Source organism: Leopardus geoffroyi, chromosome A2, assembly GCF_018350155.1.
Source record: "Leopardus geoffroyi isolate Oge1 chromosome A2, O.geoffroyi_Oge1_pat1.0, whole genome shotgun sequence".
Classification (NCBI taxonomy): Eukaryota; Metazoa; Chordata; class Mammalia; order Carnivora; family Felidae; genus Leopardus; species Leopardus geoffroyi.
The window spans coordinates 12,058,749-12,074,110 of record NC_059331.1 but is presented as its reverse complement, the minus strand read 5'-3'; the positions used below and the strand labels follow the sequence as shown (position 1 = coordinate 12,074,110).

Sequence of the window (15,362 nt, the reverse complement as noted above, 5' to 3'; positions counted from 1 at the left end):
GCTCTCTGCTGTCAGCACAGAGCCTGCTTCGGACCCTCTGTCTCCTTCTCTCTGCCCTCCCCCGTTCGTGCTCTCTCTCTCTTTCAAAAATAAACAGTAAAAATAAGACAGGGGCGCCTGGGTGGCTCAGATGGGTAAGCATCCGACTTCGGCACAGGTCATGATCTCGTGGTTCCTGAGTCTGAGCCCCACGTCGGGCTCTGCGTGGACAGCTCGGAGCCTGGAGCCTGCTTTGGATTCTGTATCTCCCTCTCTCTCTCTCTGCCCCTCCCCTGCTCTCTCTCTCAAAAATAAATAAAACATTAAAAGAAAAGAAAAGAAAAATGGTTCATTTCATGCCTGCTGGGGCTCCTCCTGCAACGTCCCCCAAGTCCCCTCACAGAGGCTTCCCTGAGAGGCAAGGGCAGTGGTGAACCCATTTCCCAAATAATGGACTGAGGCTCAAATGCCCATGTCGCACTCAGGTCCGGCTGGTTCCAGCACCACTGGCTTCGTGCCCTCCCGGCCCCCTGCCCTGGGTCTGGAACCCGCAGCTCCTCCCTTCCCAAGCAGTGGTGCGGTGGGGACTGCAGTGTAACCACATGGCTACACACACACACACACACACACACACACACACACACCGTCACGTGGCCAGGCTCCTGCTGGGATGCATTGCCAGGTGCAACCTGTTTCTCTTGGAAGGGAGCAGAGTCAGGAGCGGCACGGGAAGTTCTCTCAGCGTCTGAACGCAGGCCGCGCGGGGGCCGGGATGTGCAGGAACTGCCAAGGGGCTGGGGTGTCCAGGGCTTTGACCTGGAGAGGGAGCTCCCCGGCTGTGGGTCTGGGGGGGTGTGGGGGGGGTGCTGGTCCCACTCCCGGCCGAGTGACCCTGGGCCTGTCTTCTGCTCTCTGACCTCAGGTTTCTTCTGTGAAATGGGCTGTGAAATGGGCCGTAGCTCTGAGGCATGAATGAAACGACCGAGGGGCTCAGCAGAGGGGAACCCCACCTTCCAGACCGAGGTGGGGACAGAGAGGGCTGTTTGCATCGTCGATGGGAAACACTGGTTTGAAAGCAAATAACCCACAGCAGGGCACTTCCTCAAAAATTAAAAATAGGATTGCAGCCGGCGGAGGGGTGAACAAGATATGGCACACACGTGCGATGCGACATGACGCAGCCTTCAAGAGGACGGGCGTTCTGACAGAGGGCGCCACGTGGAGGGATCCAGGGGCCGCGACCGGACAGATGCTGTGCGATGTCACGTGTTGGACGTCCCTGGCGTCGTCGGAGTCACAGAGACCGCTGATGGTGGGCGCCAGGGGCGGGGGAGGGGAACGGGGGTGGGGGGGGGGCTAGTGTTTAACAGGCACAGAGGTTCGGGGCGCCTGGGTGGCTCAGTCGGTTAAGCATCCGACTTCAGCTCAGGTCACGATCTCACGGTCCGTGAGTTCGAGCCCCGCGTCAGGCTCTGGACTGATGGCTCGGAGCCTGGAGCCTGTTTCCGATTCTGTGTCTCCCTCTCTCTCTGCCCCTCCCCGTTCATGCTCTGTCTCTCTCTGTCTCAAAAATAAATAAACGTTAAAAAAAAAAAAAAAAAAAAAACAGGCACAGAGGTTCAGCTTGGGAGGATGAGGAGGTTCTAGAGATGAACGGTGGTGACAGCTGCACGACCACGTGCGTGCGCTTCGTGCCGCCGAACTGTGCGCTTAAAGATGGTGAATCGGGGCACCTGGGTGGCGCAGTCGGTTAAGCATCCGACTTCAGCCAGGTCACGATCTCGTGGTCTGTGAGTTCGAGCCCCGCGTCAGGCTCTGGGCTGATGGCTCAGAGCCTGGAGCCTGTTTCCGATTCTGTGTCTCCCTCTCTCTCTGCCCCTCCGCCGTTCATGCTCTGTCTCTCTCTGTCCCAAAAATAAATAAACGTTGAAAAAAAAAAAAAATTAAAAAAAAAAAAAAAAAGATGGTGAATCGATCGCATGTTGTGTGCTTTGCCACAATTAGAAACACACAAACAAACCAACGAAAAGGCAAACGGCCTGACGATCCTTCCCTGTCGGAGCTGCCGTGGGCTCAGCTGCGCTAACGGCTTTCCCCCAAGCCCCTGGCAAGCTCCAGCTTGACCTGTAGGACCTACTACTACTGATGCCTCTTCCTCCAGGCAGCCCTCGCTGATCTCCCGGGTAGGTCCCAGCTCTACCGCTGTCCTCCCCCCCACCCCCCGCCCCGCCACCCAGCCCTTCATCTGGCCAACCCCTGAGCCTCTGGAGCTGGAGTGTCCAGGAGCGAGCCTAGGCTGGGGTGAGGGGTTGGGGAGCGGGGAGCCCCGCTTTGAGGGTGGGAGAGTAGACAGCAGCAAGGGAAGGGACACTTAGGAGACCAAGACCCCCTCGCTCAAGAGGCACTGTTGACTCACCCGCCTGCACCTGCCGTGTGGCCCGAGGAGACCCCAGTGTGGGGACAGAGCGGGATATGCATTCAGGCCGCCAGGACCGGGCGGGGGCTGCAGGACCCAGAGGGCCACGTGACTGACAGCGACTCTTGAACCTGGCCCGGTCCCGAGTGGGGAGGAAGGGGCCCTGCGGGGAGAAGCAGGCGAGGCAGAAAAGATTGTCCTTTCAAAGGCCAGTTGTGAAAGCGAGCGTGTGTCTGTGTGTTGTGTTCGCGTCTCTGTTATGTTTGTGTCTGTGTGTCGTGGGCCTGTGCCGTACGTGCGTGTGTTTCTGTCCCCTTGTGTCCACGTGCGTATGTGGCAATTTTGAGGAACTGAATCCCCTGGTCGGATGTGTTTGCCACCCAGAGGGTGTGGGAGGTGCCTCCCTGCCCTACAGCCCCACTGTCCCCAGGCCTTCTGGGCTCTCGGCCACACCCCAACCCTGACCTCTTCTCTCTCTCACCCCCCGCCCCGGGCCCCCGAACTTCCCTCCTGCCTGAGTTCTCCTCTCCCATCGGCTGCCAGGGGAAGATGTGGAAACCTGAAACCCTCTGCGGCTCCCACCGCCGGCTCCAAGTCTCTCTGTCCCCTGTCCCAAGTCGCCGGCTCCACGGAGAGTTCTCTGAAACATCTTCTGGCCCCGTGCCAGGGCCGGGGCCTCCTTGTCCCGACCCAGCCCCCCATGTGCCACGAGCACAGAGATATCTGTCCCCCACACCCCACTGCCCCCCAGAGGAGGGGTTTTTCTGGCTATTTGCCTCCTTGCATTGAGAACAAGGCCTGGTATAGAGCAGGTGCTCAATAAATAGCTGAATGAATGGGGGTGGGGGAGGGGCTGGAGAGGGCAGAGGAGCCGAACAGGGTGAGGCCTCTGCTGTGGGTCTGGGCCTGGTGGGGGGGACACATTCTGGGGAGTTGGTGAAACCCCATGAGCCGGGCACCTCATGGTCTAAGAAGCATCCCCTTGATGCGCTGGACTCAAGGGCAAGTGTCATCCGTGGGGTGGGGACCACCAGGGGCTGGGCTCATCCAGTGCAGTGGCTTAGGCTGGGTGAGGTGTGGGGGACGGGGGGAGGCGAGAAGCAGGCGGTGGGTGCAGAGGTGAGACTTAGGAGGCGGAGCGAGCAGGAACATCACCGCGGTCTTTCCTGGGATGCCGGACGACCTCAAGGCCACCTGGCTTCAGGATCCGTCTGAGCGGTGGAGACAGAACCGTGGGGGGGAAAAACACAGGGGGAGAAGGTAGCCCAGAAGCCAAGGGCGGAGGGGGCAGCTCAACAAAGGGGGTGTGGCCAGCACCCCACTGGATCCGCCCCCCCCCCCCCCCCCCCCCCGGAGCCTGACTGTGGGTGGGCGGTCCAGACCGCAGTGGGGTTAGAACACGCGGGAACCACAGCACCCCCAGCCGGGCTGCAATGAAAACCTCCGGTAACACTAAGCGCTGGTGATGATACGGAGCCCACGGAGTGCTCCCTGGCTGCCGTGGGAGGCAGAGTGGTCGAGCCACCCCGGAAGGCTGTTGGACCGTGTCTACTGAAGCCGAACCTAGATCTCCCCTCCCCTCGAACCCAGACATCCTGCCCGCGGGTGTTTACCCACAAGAGAAGAAACACGCAGCAGCCACAAGACGCGCCAGGAGCAGGTTTTTCCTAATAGCTCTGGACTCCATCCCAGCGCGCGTCAGCCGGGGAACCGGGCCGACAAGCTGCATCGGCCACCCCGCGGGAATAGTATGCAGCAGGGAAGAGGGGAGGACGTGGGTGACCCTTAAAGGAGCCGAGCAGAGGTAGATCCCCGGGGTTCTGTTTGCCTGAATTCGAGAACGGGTAGATGAAGCAAGGGCGCCAGCGAGAGCCCCGTGGTTCCCTCTGGGCGCCCGCATGAGGGAGGCTGCGGGGCGGGCCGGGGGCAGGGGAGCGGAGGGAGGGGTGTTATGTGTGCACCTGAACACACGGAGGTAAACGTGCCTCAGGCTTCACACAAGATCTGCGTGTTTGGCACGTTTTGCCGCTTCGTTTTATCACGATCCAAAAGTGAATATACACGGGGCGCCTGGGCGGCTCAGTGGGTTAAGGGTCGGACTTCGGCTCAGGTCATGATCTCCCCCGGTTCGTGAGTTCGAGCCCCGGGTCGGGCTCTGTGCTGACGGCTCGGAGCCTGGGGCCTGCTTCGGCTTCTGTGTCCCCCGCCTCTGTCTGCCCCGCCCCGCTCACGTTCTCTCTCTCTCTCAACAATAAATAAACATTAAAAAAATTAAAAAAGAAAGCGTGTGGTGATGTGGATGCGAAGCCGCGTGTAGGGCTGGGGTCACTGTGAGGAGGGGCCGGCGCTCGCTCGGGGCGGAGCAGGGGCTGATGGGAGAGGCCGGTTGGCGCAGAGGAAAGGGCTCATCCAAAAGAACTTGCCAGAAATTTCCAGGCACAGGATGCCCAGTTTGGCCAGGTGCCGTGGCCTTGTAGCCTTATAACAACAACAACGACAACAAACAGTGAAATCCCTCAAAAAATGAAACGTGAATTACTGTATTTATGGCCAGCAATTCCCCTCCCCAGTAGAGACCTCAAAGAACCGAAGGCGGGGACTCAGACAGATACTTGCCACCCACGTTCACAGCCGCGCCAGTCCCAGTCGCCAAAAGGTGGAAGGAACCCAAGTGCCCCTCAGTGGATGAGCTCGTAACACACGGTAGCACATTAGTCATACGAGGAGTGAAACGCTGAAATGTGCCACAGTGAGGATGAACATTTTGCACAGCGAAAGGAGTGAGTCACAAAGACACAAACACCATATAATTCCATCGACATGAAGTGTCCAGGAGAGGTAAATGGGCAGAGGCAGAAGGCAGATTGGCAGTTGCCAGGGGCCGGACGAGGGGGCGGGGAGCGGCTGCTCATGGGGACAGGTTTCCTCTTGGGGTGATAGAATGTTCTGGAATTAGAGGGAGGTGGTGGTTGCATAATACTGTGAATGCCCTAAATGCCACCAATTTGCTCACTTGAAAATGGTTAACTATATGTCATGTGAACTTCACCTCAGTTGAAAAGTGATGACGATTTGCTGGCCCCGTGCTCTTCATGCCTTCTGGAAGGATCGTGGCCCCTAGAGAGGGCAACTGAATAGTTCCCGCTTGGTTGACAACAACCTAAAACTTCCTTCTTCACGAGACTTTTTCTGCTAATGAAATGGCCTGCAGCAGCCCCAACACGGACATGGAACCAGGCCCAGAGAGGGTAAGGGGCCTGCTCAAGGTCACACAGCAAGGGAAGCTGGTCTGTGGGGCTCAGTTTTGGCCTGGGGACCCTGGGAAAGCCTGCATGAGACACAGACCCAGTTCCCTGTTTGTTGAATAAGGAGCTGGAAGGGGTGGGTGAGGGGCACCCCATCTGCCCTCCTCCAAGGCCCCTGTCCCCCACCCCCCAGAGGGCAGCCAGCACAGGCTGGGTGGGCAGCACTGGGCACAGGGCACCTGCCTAGTCCTGGCCTGTCTTTGGGCCTCAGTTTCCCCTGTGTACAGTGGGGGCTACAGGGCTGGGGCAGGCACTGGGCCACCTGCACCTCGGGTTCCCTGAGGTGGAGAGGGTCAGCTTGACCCCTGGCTGGCCCTGAGTTGATTCTTCTGGCGAGGACAGAACGGCCACTGAGGATCACAGGCACCACCCTGAGATCAGGGCCCCCAGTCACCTCCACCCCCATCTGCTGCTTCCCTAGCTTCTTCCACCGTGTCCGAGAAGGCACCACGGGGCCATCAGGGGGCATTCAGGACCTGTCACCTTTGTGACCTTTCCAAGCCTCAGTGTCCACATCTGTCACAGTCAGGCTGCAGTGAGGACCCCCAGGAGGAACAGCAGGGCTCCAGGGCACCCCTGTGTTCAGAGAGGGCCTGTCCTGCCCACCTTTCCAGGTGGCCCAAGTCCTGGGTTGATTTCTGACCTGTAGGTGCCCCCTTGTGGCGATGACTGGCAGAACCTGGGGTGCATCCACAGGTCCCCGTGCCAGCCCCACGCTGCCCCGGAGCCTGGGGACGCAGCAGTGACTAACCAGACAGGGAACCCTGCCCTTGAGGGCCTTGTAAGGCAGATGGGGGACACAGGAAAATGTGGAACAAGGGACAGTTGCACGTAGGGACAAGCTGGAGTGGCAGCGGGAAGGTGACATTCGAGTTGAGCTGCGGCCAAGAGAAGGGTGCCCCAGGAGAGAGAGACTGCAGGTACAAAGGCTCCGAGGGGAGACAAGCTTGGGGCAAAGAGGCGGGGGTGGCAGGAGCGGAGGGAAGGAGGGTGTGAGTGGAAGCCGTGGAGTTTTACTCTTGAGGGCACTGGGGAGCCATGGTGGGATTTTGAGCAGGGGAGAAACAGGATCTGAACTGCAACCTTTATTTTATTTTATTTTATTTTAATTTTTTTTTTCAACGTTTATTTATTTTTGGGACAGAGAGAGACAGAGCATGAACGGGGGAGGGGCAGAGAGAGAGGGAGACACAGAATCGGAAACAGGCTCCAGGCTCTGAGCCGTCAGCCCAGAGCCCGACGCGGGGCTCGAACTCACGGACCGCGAGATCGTGACCTGGCTGAAGTCGGACGCTTAACCGACTGCGCCACCCAGGCGCCCCTGAACTGCAACCTTTATTAAGAGCCATCTTAGGCCACCACAAAAACACCGACGATACCCATGTACTGAACAAGTCTCCGTGCATGTACCACTGACCGGAAGAAATGAACCTGACAGATGCAGTTGAACCCGTGGTCTCTGGCTGTCCCTCTCCACCCCGCAGCGTACCGTGGTCAAGAATTTGGAGTTAGCCCTTCCTTCATATGGTTTATACTTTATTACGTACTATGTTGGCCATAAACAATATGATTCGTGTGACTATAAACTCTGTATTAGTGGGACCACATCCTCCTGCGATCTGCTCATTTCATGAATATTGTTTTGCATTTGTAAACTATCAATCGTTTTATTTTTTAAGCTCTGAAGAACTGAGGTGTAACATGCCCACATGAAGTGTGCAAAGTGCACACGTGTTAAACGTATGGCTCCGTGCATGTCACCCGGATCAAAATGTAGGACCTTCCCATCATTCCAGAAGTTTCCCTCCAGTCCACAGCCTCCTGCCCCCGGCCTTAGGCGTCGCTCATGCCCGTGCTCCCTTCCGTGGTGGCGTGGAGCTGGCTCTTGTGCCTTTTTATCGCTGTGTCCCATCCTGTTGAGTGGGGCAGCCACTGTTTGAGTTTCCAGTTTGGGGCTATCGTGAGTCAGGCCGCCGTGAACACTCCATTGGTGAACTTTTGTGGACTCACGGGCTCACTTGTCTTGGGTCACTTGCCCAGGCATGGAACCATGGGGTCGCAGGCTGGGCGAATGTTCAGCTCTGGGAGGGGGGCGGGGAAGCCACTGAGCCCAGCTGTGGGATGTGGCGGGTCAGCACACCCAGCCCTGGCCGTTCACTGAGTAAGCAGAATATCCGCCTGGATGGACACAGTTGCTCGGCCCTCCTTCCCCCGGCTCCATGTGGGTTGTGTCCCGCTGTTCGCTCTAACAGGGCAGCTGGTCGTGAGTGGGCACCTTCTCGAACACGTCTCTGTTTGTCCAGGGGCCTGTGATGGAACTCGGGCCAGCGTGGCAGGACAGCAAGGACATTATGACTTTCACGAGCCCCTAAGTGAGTTTCAGCATCTCCCAGTCGCACCTGTGAAATCCGGGGGACTTTGGGGTCCCCGTTCCTGGCCCTTCCTGCTTGTCCGCAAAAGCCTCCTTTCTGATGCTTGGCGGGAAATGGGATCATTTGGAGTGGGGAAGCTTCTCCCTTTCCGTTAGGGATGTCGGCCGTGTCTTAACATTTCTTTCTGGAACAAACGGATATGGTTTGGTGATGGGACAAGTTACACGGGTTGGGCGGCCCTCCGTGGAAGCCATCCTTGTCCCTGGAGCAGACCCTGCCTAGTCACCGCATATGATACTATCACCCGCTGCTCTATCCTGGTTGCTGACATTTTGTCGAGCGCTTTTGCTTTGTTGTGCGTTAAGTTTCGGCTCTGGTTTCTTTTCTCCCATCCTGAACTTGGTTTTGGCATTCAAGTGCTGGCTGCCTAAAAGAATGATGTGGGGGGGCGCCTGGGTGGCGCAGTCGGTTAGGCGTCCGACTTCAGCCAGGTCACGATCTCGCGGTCCGTGAGTTCGAGCCCCGCGTCGGGCTCTGGGCTGATGGCTCAGAGCCTGGAGCCTGTTTCCGATTCTGTGTCTCCCTCTCTCTCTGCCCCTCCCCCGTTCATGTTCTGTCTCTCTCTGTCCCAAAAATGAATAAACGTTGAAAAAAAAATTAAAAAAAAAAAAAAAAAAAAAAGAATGACTTGGGGGCTTTCCATCTTTTTTTTTTTTTTTTAATTTTTTTTTTCAACGTTTATTTATTTTTGGGACAGAGAGAGACAGAGCATGAACGGGGGAGGGGCAGAGAGAGAGGGAGACACAGAATCGGAAACAGGCTCCAGGCTCTGAGCCATCAGCCCAGAGCCCGACGCGGGGCTCGAACTCACGGACCGCGAGATCGTGACCTGGCTGAAGTCGGACGCTTAACCGACTGCGCCACCCAGGCGCCCCCATCTTTTTTTGATTGTCTGGAATTGTTAACTGACATTGAAGTCATCTGATGTTTCATGTGTTAAATTTGGGGGGATTATAACATCATACTGTAAAGCACATAAAACACAAACATACAGTTCAACAAAATTATGGAGCAAACACCCACGTCACCACCGCCCAAGAAATGGAGTGTGGCCAGCGTCCCAGAGCCCCTGTGATTGCCTCTCTGTCCCCTGAGGTAGACCCACTTTGACTTCCTCTTCTCCTTCTCTAGATTTGCCCCTTGCGGTGGAAGGATCCCTGAAGTTCAGCTGAGCTTGTTTTTGAACTTCATTCTAAAGCACTTACTCTGTAGGTGTTATTTTGTGTCTCTTTTTTTTTAAGGTTTATTTTGAGAAAGAGAGAGCATGAGCAGGGGGGAGGGATGGAGAGGCCCCACACTGTCAGCTCAGAGCCCAACGAGAGGCTCGATCCCATGATCATGACCTTAACCGACCCTATTTTGCGTCTTAATTACTCTTAATGAAGTAGGTCTTGATGCCCAAACAGGCCATCCTATTTTATTCTCCTTCAAGATTCCTTATTATTCTTGGCTCTTTGACCTTCCATGGAAATTTTACAACCCGCTTGTCAAGTTCCACACGCACCTGACTGGGATTTTGATTGTGAATGCATTTAACCTATAAATAGTTTTCAAGAGTCTACTGGTTTCCTAGTGCTGCTGTAACAAATGATCACAAACATAAAACAACACAGATTTATGAACAAGTCCTAGGGTCCAGAGCCTGAAATGGTCTCACCAGGCTAAATAAAGCCAAGGTGTCGGCAGGGCTGTGCTCCAGCTGGGGACTCTGGCGAGAATTCGTCTCACCCTCTCCCAGCTTCTGGAGGCCGCGTCCAGCCCGCATCCCTGGCTGATGACCCTTCGTCTACACACCGGGTCCCTCACACACCACCACTTTCTGCTTCTTCCTCTTCTGTCCCCTTCTTCCACTGTTAAGGACCGTTGGGATTACATTGGACCCACCAGGTCGTTCAGGGTAACCTCCCCATTATGGTCAGCTGATCAGCAACCTTAATCCCATCTGCAATCTGAATCCCCCTTGTCATGCAAGTTAACAGATGCAGAAGTTCTGGGGGTTGGATTGTGCACATCTTGGGGGGGGGGGAGGGCATTTTCTGCCTACCAGAAGGAATATTGGCATCCTTGGTACTGAGACGTCCATTCAATGCCCATGGAGCACCTCTCTTTCCATTAGGCTTTCCCTAAACACCTCCATAAGGTTCCCCTAGGGGCCTTGTGTGTTTTTTGTTTGATTTGATCCCAGGCACTTCATTTTGGGTACTATTGTCAATAGTTTGTAGTTGGCTTAAGGGTTATTCTTTCTGATCATGAACGAATGCTTAATTTTATTAAACCCTTTGCCCATACCTGTTGAAGTGATCATATGTTTTCCTCCCCGACTTAAAAAAAAAAACTTTTTTTTAACTAGGCTCCACGCTGGGTGCTCCAATGCAAGGCTCGAACTCATCAACTCTGGGATCAAGACCCGAGCTGACATCAAAAGATGTGCCACCCAGGCGCCCCAACTCCCTTACTCTTTTTAAGGCAGTGGATCGGAGCAATGCGTTTTCCAGCATTAAATTTTGCATACCTAAGATTCAACCTTAGACACAAGGTTACATCCTTTTTATACGTCACCACTTCCCCTCCGATTTTTCAAGAGAACGTGCGTGCTTGCGTGTGGGTGTACGTGTGTGCATGGGCAAGTGGGGGAGGGGGCAAAAGGAGAGGGAGAATCTCTAGCAGGCTCTGTGCTCAGCGTGGGTTATAGAGCTTGATCCGCAACCCTGGGATCATGACCGGAGCTGGTATGAAAAGTTGGATGCTTAACTGACTGAGCCACCCAGACGCCCCCCTCCCTCAATTTTATTTAGGATTTTGACATCTATGGTCACCAGTGAGGCTAGTCTAGAATTTTCCTGTTTCATATTGTTTTGAGGAAATGCTGGTCTCATAAAACGAGTCAAGAAATGTTTATTTTTCTTCTGAGTTTGTTAAATTCCCTTTTCTCTCCCCTTCAGTGTTTGGTAGGACTTTTCCAAGAACGCCATCTGGGTCTGGCGTTCTGACTAGTTCTGTTTCCTTGCTAGCTTATAGGACTATTCAGACTTTCCCCCTCTTTTTGAGTCAGTTTTTTACCCTCTAGGAACTTATCCAAGTTGGCTGACATTTTCAAGTGTGCTGGCACCAAGCTGCTCACAGCATCCTCCCCACCGTGGGGTTTTCGCGTGGCTTAGTCAGGACAGCCCCTCCTCCAGGAGGTCGAAGCCTCTGCAGGCGCATGGCCTGGGCAGCAGAAGGCGGCCTGCCTGCCTCAGGAGGCACCTCTCCTGCTCTAATCTCTCCATGTTTGAAAAGCTCTCTCTCCACGTTTGATGTCTTTCGAGGGATAGCGATTTGGGCCTTCTTTTCATCTTGATCAAATTTCCCAGCAGCTTCTGAATTCCATTCATCTATTAAAATAACCAACTTGTGGTTCTGCTTTTTATCGAATGTTTACTTTCTATTCCCCTATTATTTCCTTCTTCCTGTGTTCTTAGGCTTTCTTTTCCTGACTCAAGATGCATGCTTAGCCCAGCACTTTCCATCTTTCTCCTACATATACTATACCTAGTATTACACGGGCACACGCTCACAGTGGGAGGGCTTGCACATAACCTTGTCCCAAGCATTGCTGGGAACAGAGGCCCCACTCTACCCTGCGGATGACCTGTGACCCCCAGGGGCTCGAGAGGCTGCGGCTTGGCCTCCAGCGAGGGCAGTGATGGAAAATGCTTTGGACCCAGGGTCTTCTGGAAGGAGGCCATCAGGGCTTGCTGCGGATGTGGGTGTGGGCAGCGAGGGGCAAGGCATCAAGGGCACTTCTAAGGGCTCTGGCCTGAGCCCCAGGCAGCATCCTTTACTCAGCGCGGCTGGAAGGGCAGGATTCCATGGGGCTGATGCCCACCAGCCCTCGAAGGGGGAGCTGGGCGATCTGGGGGAGGGATAGGGGTGCACAACCCTTGCAGGCAACAGGGGGTGAGACGGGCAAGGCCCAGTGGGGCAGCAGGGGGAGATGCAGGTGCCTGCCGTGGGAAGACAGGGCACTTCCTGCCCATGCGCCCACCACAATCCCCTCTGAGGACCAGGCATCGGTTTTCAAACTCCAGTGCACATATGAACCACAGGTGGAAACTGTTGAGAGGTCTCCTGGGCCTCGATCCCAGAGACTCTGCCTCGGCAGGTCGGTGGGGGGGTGGGGGTTTGCGGGGGGGGGGGGGGTCTGTGAACGTGCATTTCTAGTGAGCTCAGAGAGGACCTCGATGTGAGTCCAGCACCTGCCCCTGGCCACCCAGGAGTCCGCAACACGCTTCACCTGAGGGAAGGCAGGCGGTGTGTTTAAGTAATGGAATTTAATGTAATCGTGACACGGACACAGACAGGGTGGTGGTGCGGTGGGTGACCCAGCACAGACGGGGATGGCCCGTGCCCCCCGCCCTATGGGGCCGGCGGTCCCCCGGGGGACAAACACTGATGTGGCTGGGTGATGGCCTTGCATGGCACGGCTCGCCCTGGGAAGGCACCTCCGCTGAAGCCGGGGGTCTAGGCCGGGAGCCCCCGAGGAGCACTCAGAAGCTGCAGCCACAGACCCGAGGGCCAGGTTCCGGCCGGATGTGGGAGGGCCACCCGGTGCTGGCGCTGCTGAGGAGGGGGGCGAGCCCGCCCGCGCTGCTTCAGGACAAGGGGCGGGGGGTGCGCACAGTAAGGTTCACGTAAACAACGATGGACGAACAAGACAAACTCTGGGGACACTTATAAACCTACGACGTTCAGCAGAACGGCAATAAAACAGCGGCCCTGCCGGCCCGGCCACATGCCACGTGCGGCCAGCAGTCCGGCGGGCATTTCCCAATCTTTCTGGCGCCTGGGAGCTAAACAGCACAGAAGGCTGCATTTGATCTCTGGAGGGAAAGATTTCATTTCCTTCCCCTCAAACTGACTCAGGGGGCAGAGAGACAAGACTTCTCGAAGATGAGCCTCTTCTGGGAGAAGGGACCTCAGGGACGAGAGCGGCAACGGCAGAGCAGGTGTGCCTGGAGGAGGTGGGGCCCGGGAGGAGCCGGGAGGAGCCGGGAGGGTGGCCGGCAGCCAGGGGGGCGCCCCTCCTCCATCCCGCAGGCTCGGCAGGTGCTTCCTCCGGGTGCTTCCACCTGGAGCGCCAGCGCCGGCCGTGGGGCCCGTCACTGGGTCCGGAGCTGGTAATCTAGAAGCAGGGAAGGAAGCGTTGGTTTTCTGCTCCGCACCTGGGGGGGGGGGGGGCGCCCCCCTCCCCCACCACAACCCTGGGGCTGCTCTGTGTGCACCACCTGGGGCACAGGGGGGCGGCCACCAGGGAGCCTGTCTGCACCGCCCATGGCGGGCTGCACGCACCTCCGTTCTGAGTGATGTACCGGACCCACGGCAGAGCCTGGTAGCCGCTCTTCTCAATGATCTTCAGGTAGCGCACCTAGGGCACGGGCAGCAGGGCCTGAGTACGTGTGTGCTGCCCCTCGCCCCCACCCCGTCACTCCCTCGGGGCCAGGGAGGGGAGGGGAGGCTGTGAGGAGGAGCAGGCAAGCACAGGCAGAGGTGTGTGGGGGGTGGGGGAAGGGGCATCTGTCTGGAGCGTGTGGACACCGCGGGAGGGAGCGGTCACTGCCAGAAGGTGCGGGAAAGAGCCAGGCTGTGCCCTCTCAGACACGGCCCTCCAGCAGACTCCTGGAGAGGAGGCCCAGAGTTCACCTCCCCTCGCGGATTTGGAAAACAGGCCCTGTGGTGGCAGGTGCGCGGACACCGGAGGCTCAAACTCTAGTTCTGGGGGCGGAACGACTCTCTAATCTCAGGGCTGAAGTGCAGGGTGAGGTCTGTGTGGACAGGGGTGGGACCAGGCTGCCCGAGGAGGGCGGCAGAGCCAGGGCAGCACGTCGGCGCCCTGGGAAGGCAGACCAGCACCGTTGTCCACGCTGGCTGCAGCAACCCGAGCTGGGATGGAGGCCTGGGCCCGTCCACGTGTGCTCTGGGGCCCTGCGGCCCTGGCCGCGTGTACCTGGATGCCAGAGGTAGTGAAGTAGGGGATCTCAAACTTGACGCTGATCGGGGGCTTGCCCTCCTTGTCCTCCGCCTCCACGCTCGGAAGGCCAAAGTGGGCCCGCATCAGGTACTCCTTGCCACCCTGGGGGAGCAGACGAGGGAGAGACAGTCAGGCCAAGGCCCTGGCCCAGCTCAGCCAACAGCTGCTCCTGCAGGGGGCCACGTTGCTGGCCCGGCCACGGAGCCCCTTCCTGCGTGGCCGCGGTCTCCCAGAGTCTCGGCTCCTCAGACACACTTACACTTAGCCCAGGCCTCTCGGACCGTCCTGCCAGCTGAGCCGGCCCGATCGCAGGCATGCTGCAGAAAATCGCCGAATTGTTAGGATCAAGAGAGTGGCACAGACTCTCAGGGAATGAAGACTAGTTGCTTCAAGGATGCCTAGACTGACAGGCCTCAGGCAGGGAAAGGAGGCACGAGGTGTGGACCACCTGCTGAGGCCAGAGCCCGAGGGAACAGCCCCACCTGCCCCATGTCTGGCCGGCAAGTGGAAGCAGAGGGGGAAGGTCAAGGTGAGGCATGGTGAACAGAGGGAGATGACAAAAGTGAAAGATGGAGGCTGGGGGCTGACTGATGGGTTGGACTCGGGTCCTGCTCCCAGAGGTGGCCCCTGAATGACCGGAAGCCCAGGCCCGGACGTGAGTGAGGCATCTCAGCCCGGCCATCCAAGCGCCCGGGGTGTCGCGCCTAGAGGAGTAGGGAGCAAAGAGAGCGCGGCCCTCATCGCGCCCAGGACACCAGGTGACCCCCACAGCTCTGGCAGGAGCGGCTGCTGAGCAGGGCTGCTTCTGGCCGGAGCAGGCAGGGGCGGTCCTGGAGCTTCTCCGGCAGAGCAGAGCAGAGCGGAGCCCCGGCTCCCCGGCCTGCGCTCATGCTCCCCTCATGCTCCCCTCCTTGGGGCGGAGCCAGCGGCCAGTGTGTTCACCACCGCCAGGGCCAGCGCCACAGCAGGGACTCTGCCTGAGCCAGCGACATGTGCTGAGTAAAGACTCTGGGACAATGAGGGGAGAATAATGCGGTCCCAGCTGCAGACAAAGCAGGTAGCCGAGGAACTAAAGCCGCTTCATCATCAGCCTGTGTATGAAACAGTAACCGGACCCCAAATCTGAGCCTTATAAAGACAAAAGGGGAAACGAAAGCACGAGGACAGGCCGAGGGGCAGCGGCGCGTCGGCTAGCCCGCCCCGTGTCCGTCACGCCGATG

At 57.5% G+C, this 15,362-nt stretch overlaps 1 protein-coding gene and 1 long non-coding RNA gene across 2 annotated transcripts in view; one reads left to right on the top strand and one right to left on the bottom strand.

Moving 5' to 3' along the window:
- The first annotated feature begins 857 nt into the window (after positions 1-857).
- LOC123607581 lies at positions 858-3,635 on the top strand. The gene is made up of 2 exons (XR_006716783.1): positions 858-1,291; positions 1,984-3,635. It is a non-coding gene; the product is annotated as an uncharacterized LOC123607581 (long non-coding RNA).
- An 8,791-nt stretch (positions 3,636-12,426) lies between these two features.
- The window catches only part of AP1M1 (adaptor related protein complex 1 subunit mu 1), a 29,384-nt gene continuing 26,448 nt past the window's right edge, over positions 12,427-15,362 (bottom strand). The window contains exons 10-12 of the mRNA XM_045492394.1: positions 14,119-14,244; positions 13,464-13,539; positions 12,427-13,296 (exon numbers count right to left, since the gene is read on the bottom strand). Coding sequence (XP_045348350.1) covers positions 13,274-13,296; positions 13,464-13,539; positions 14,119-14,244 — 225 coding nt within the window. The 3' untranslated portion in view covers positions 12,427-13,273. The remainder of the gene's footprint in view (positions 13,297-13,463; positions 13,540-14,118; positions 14,245-15,362) is intronic.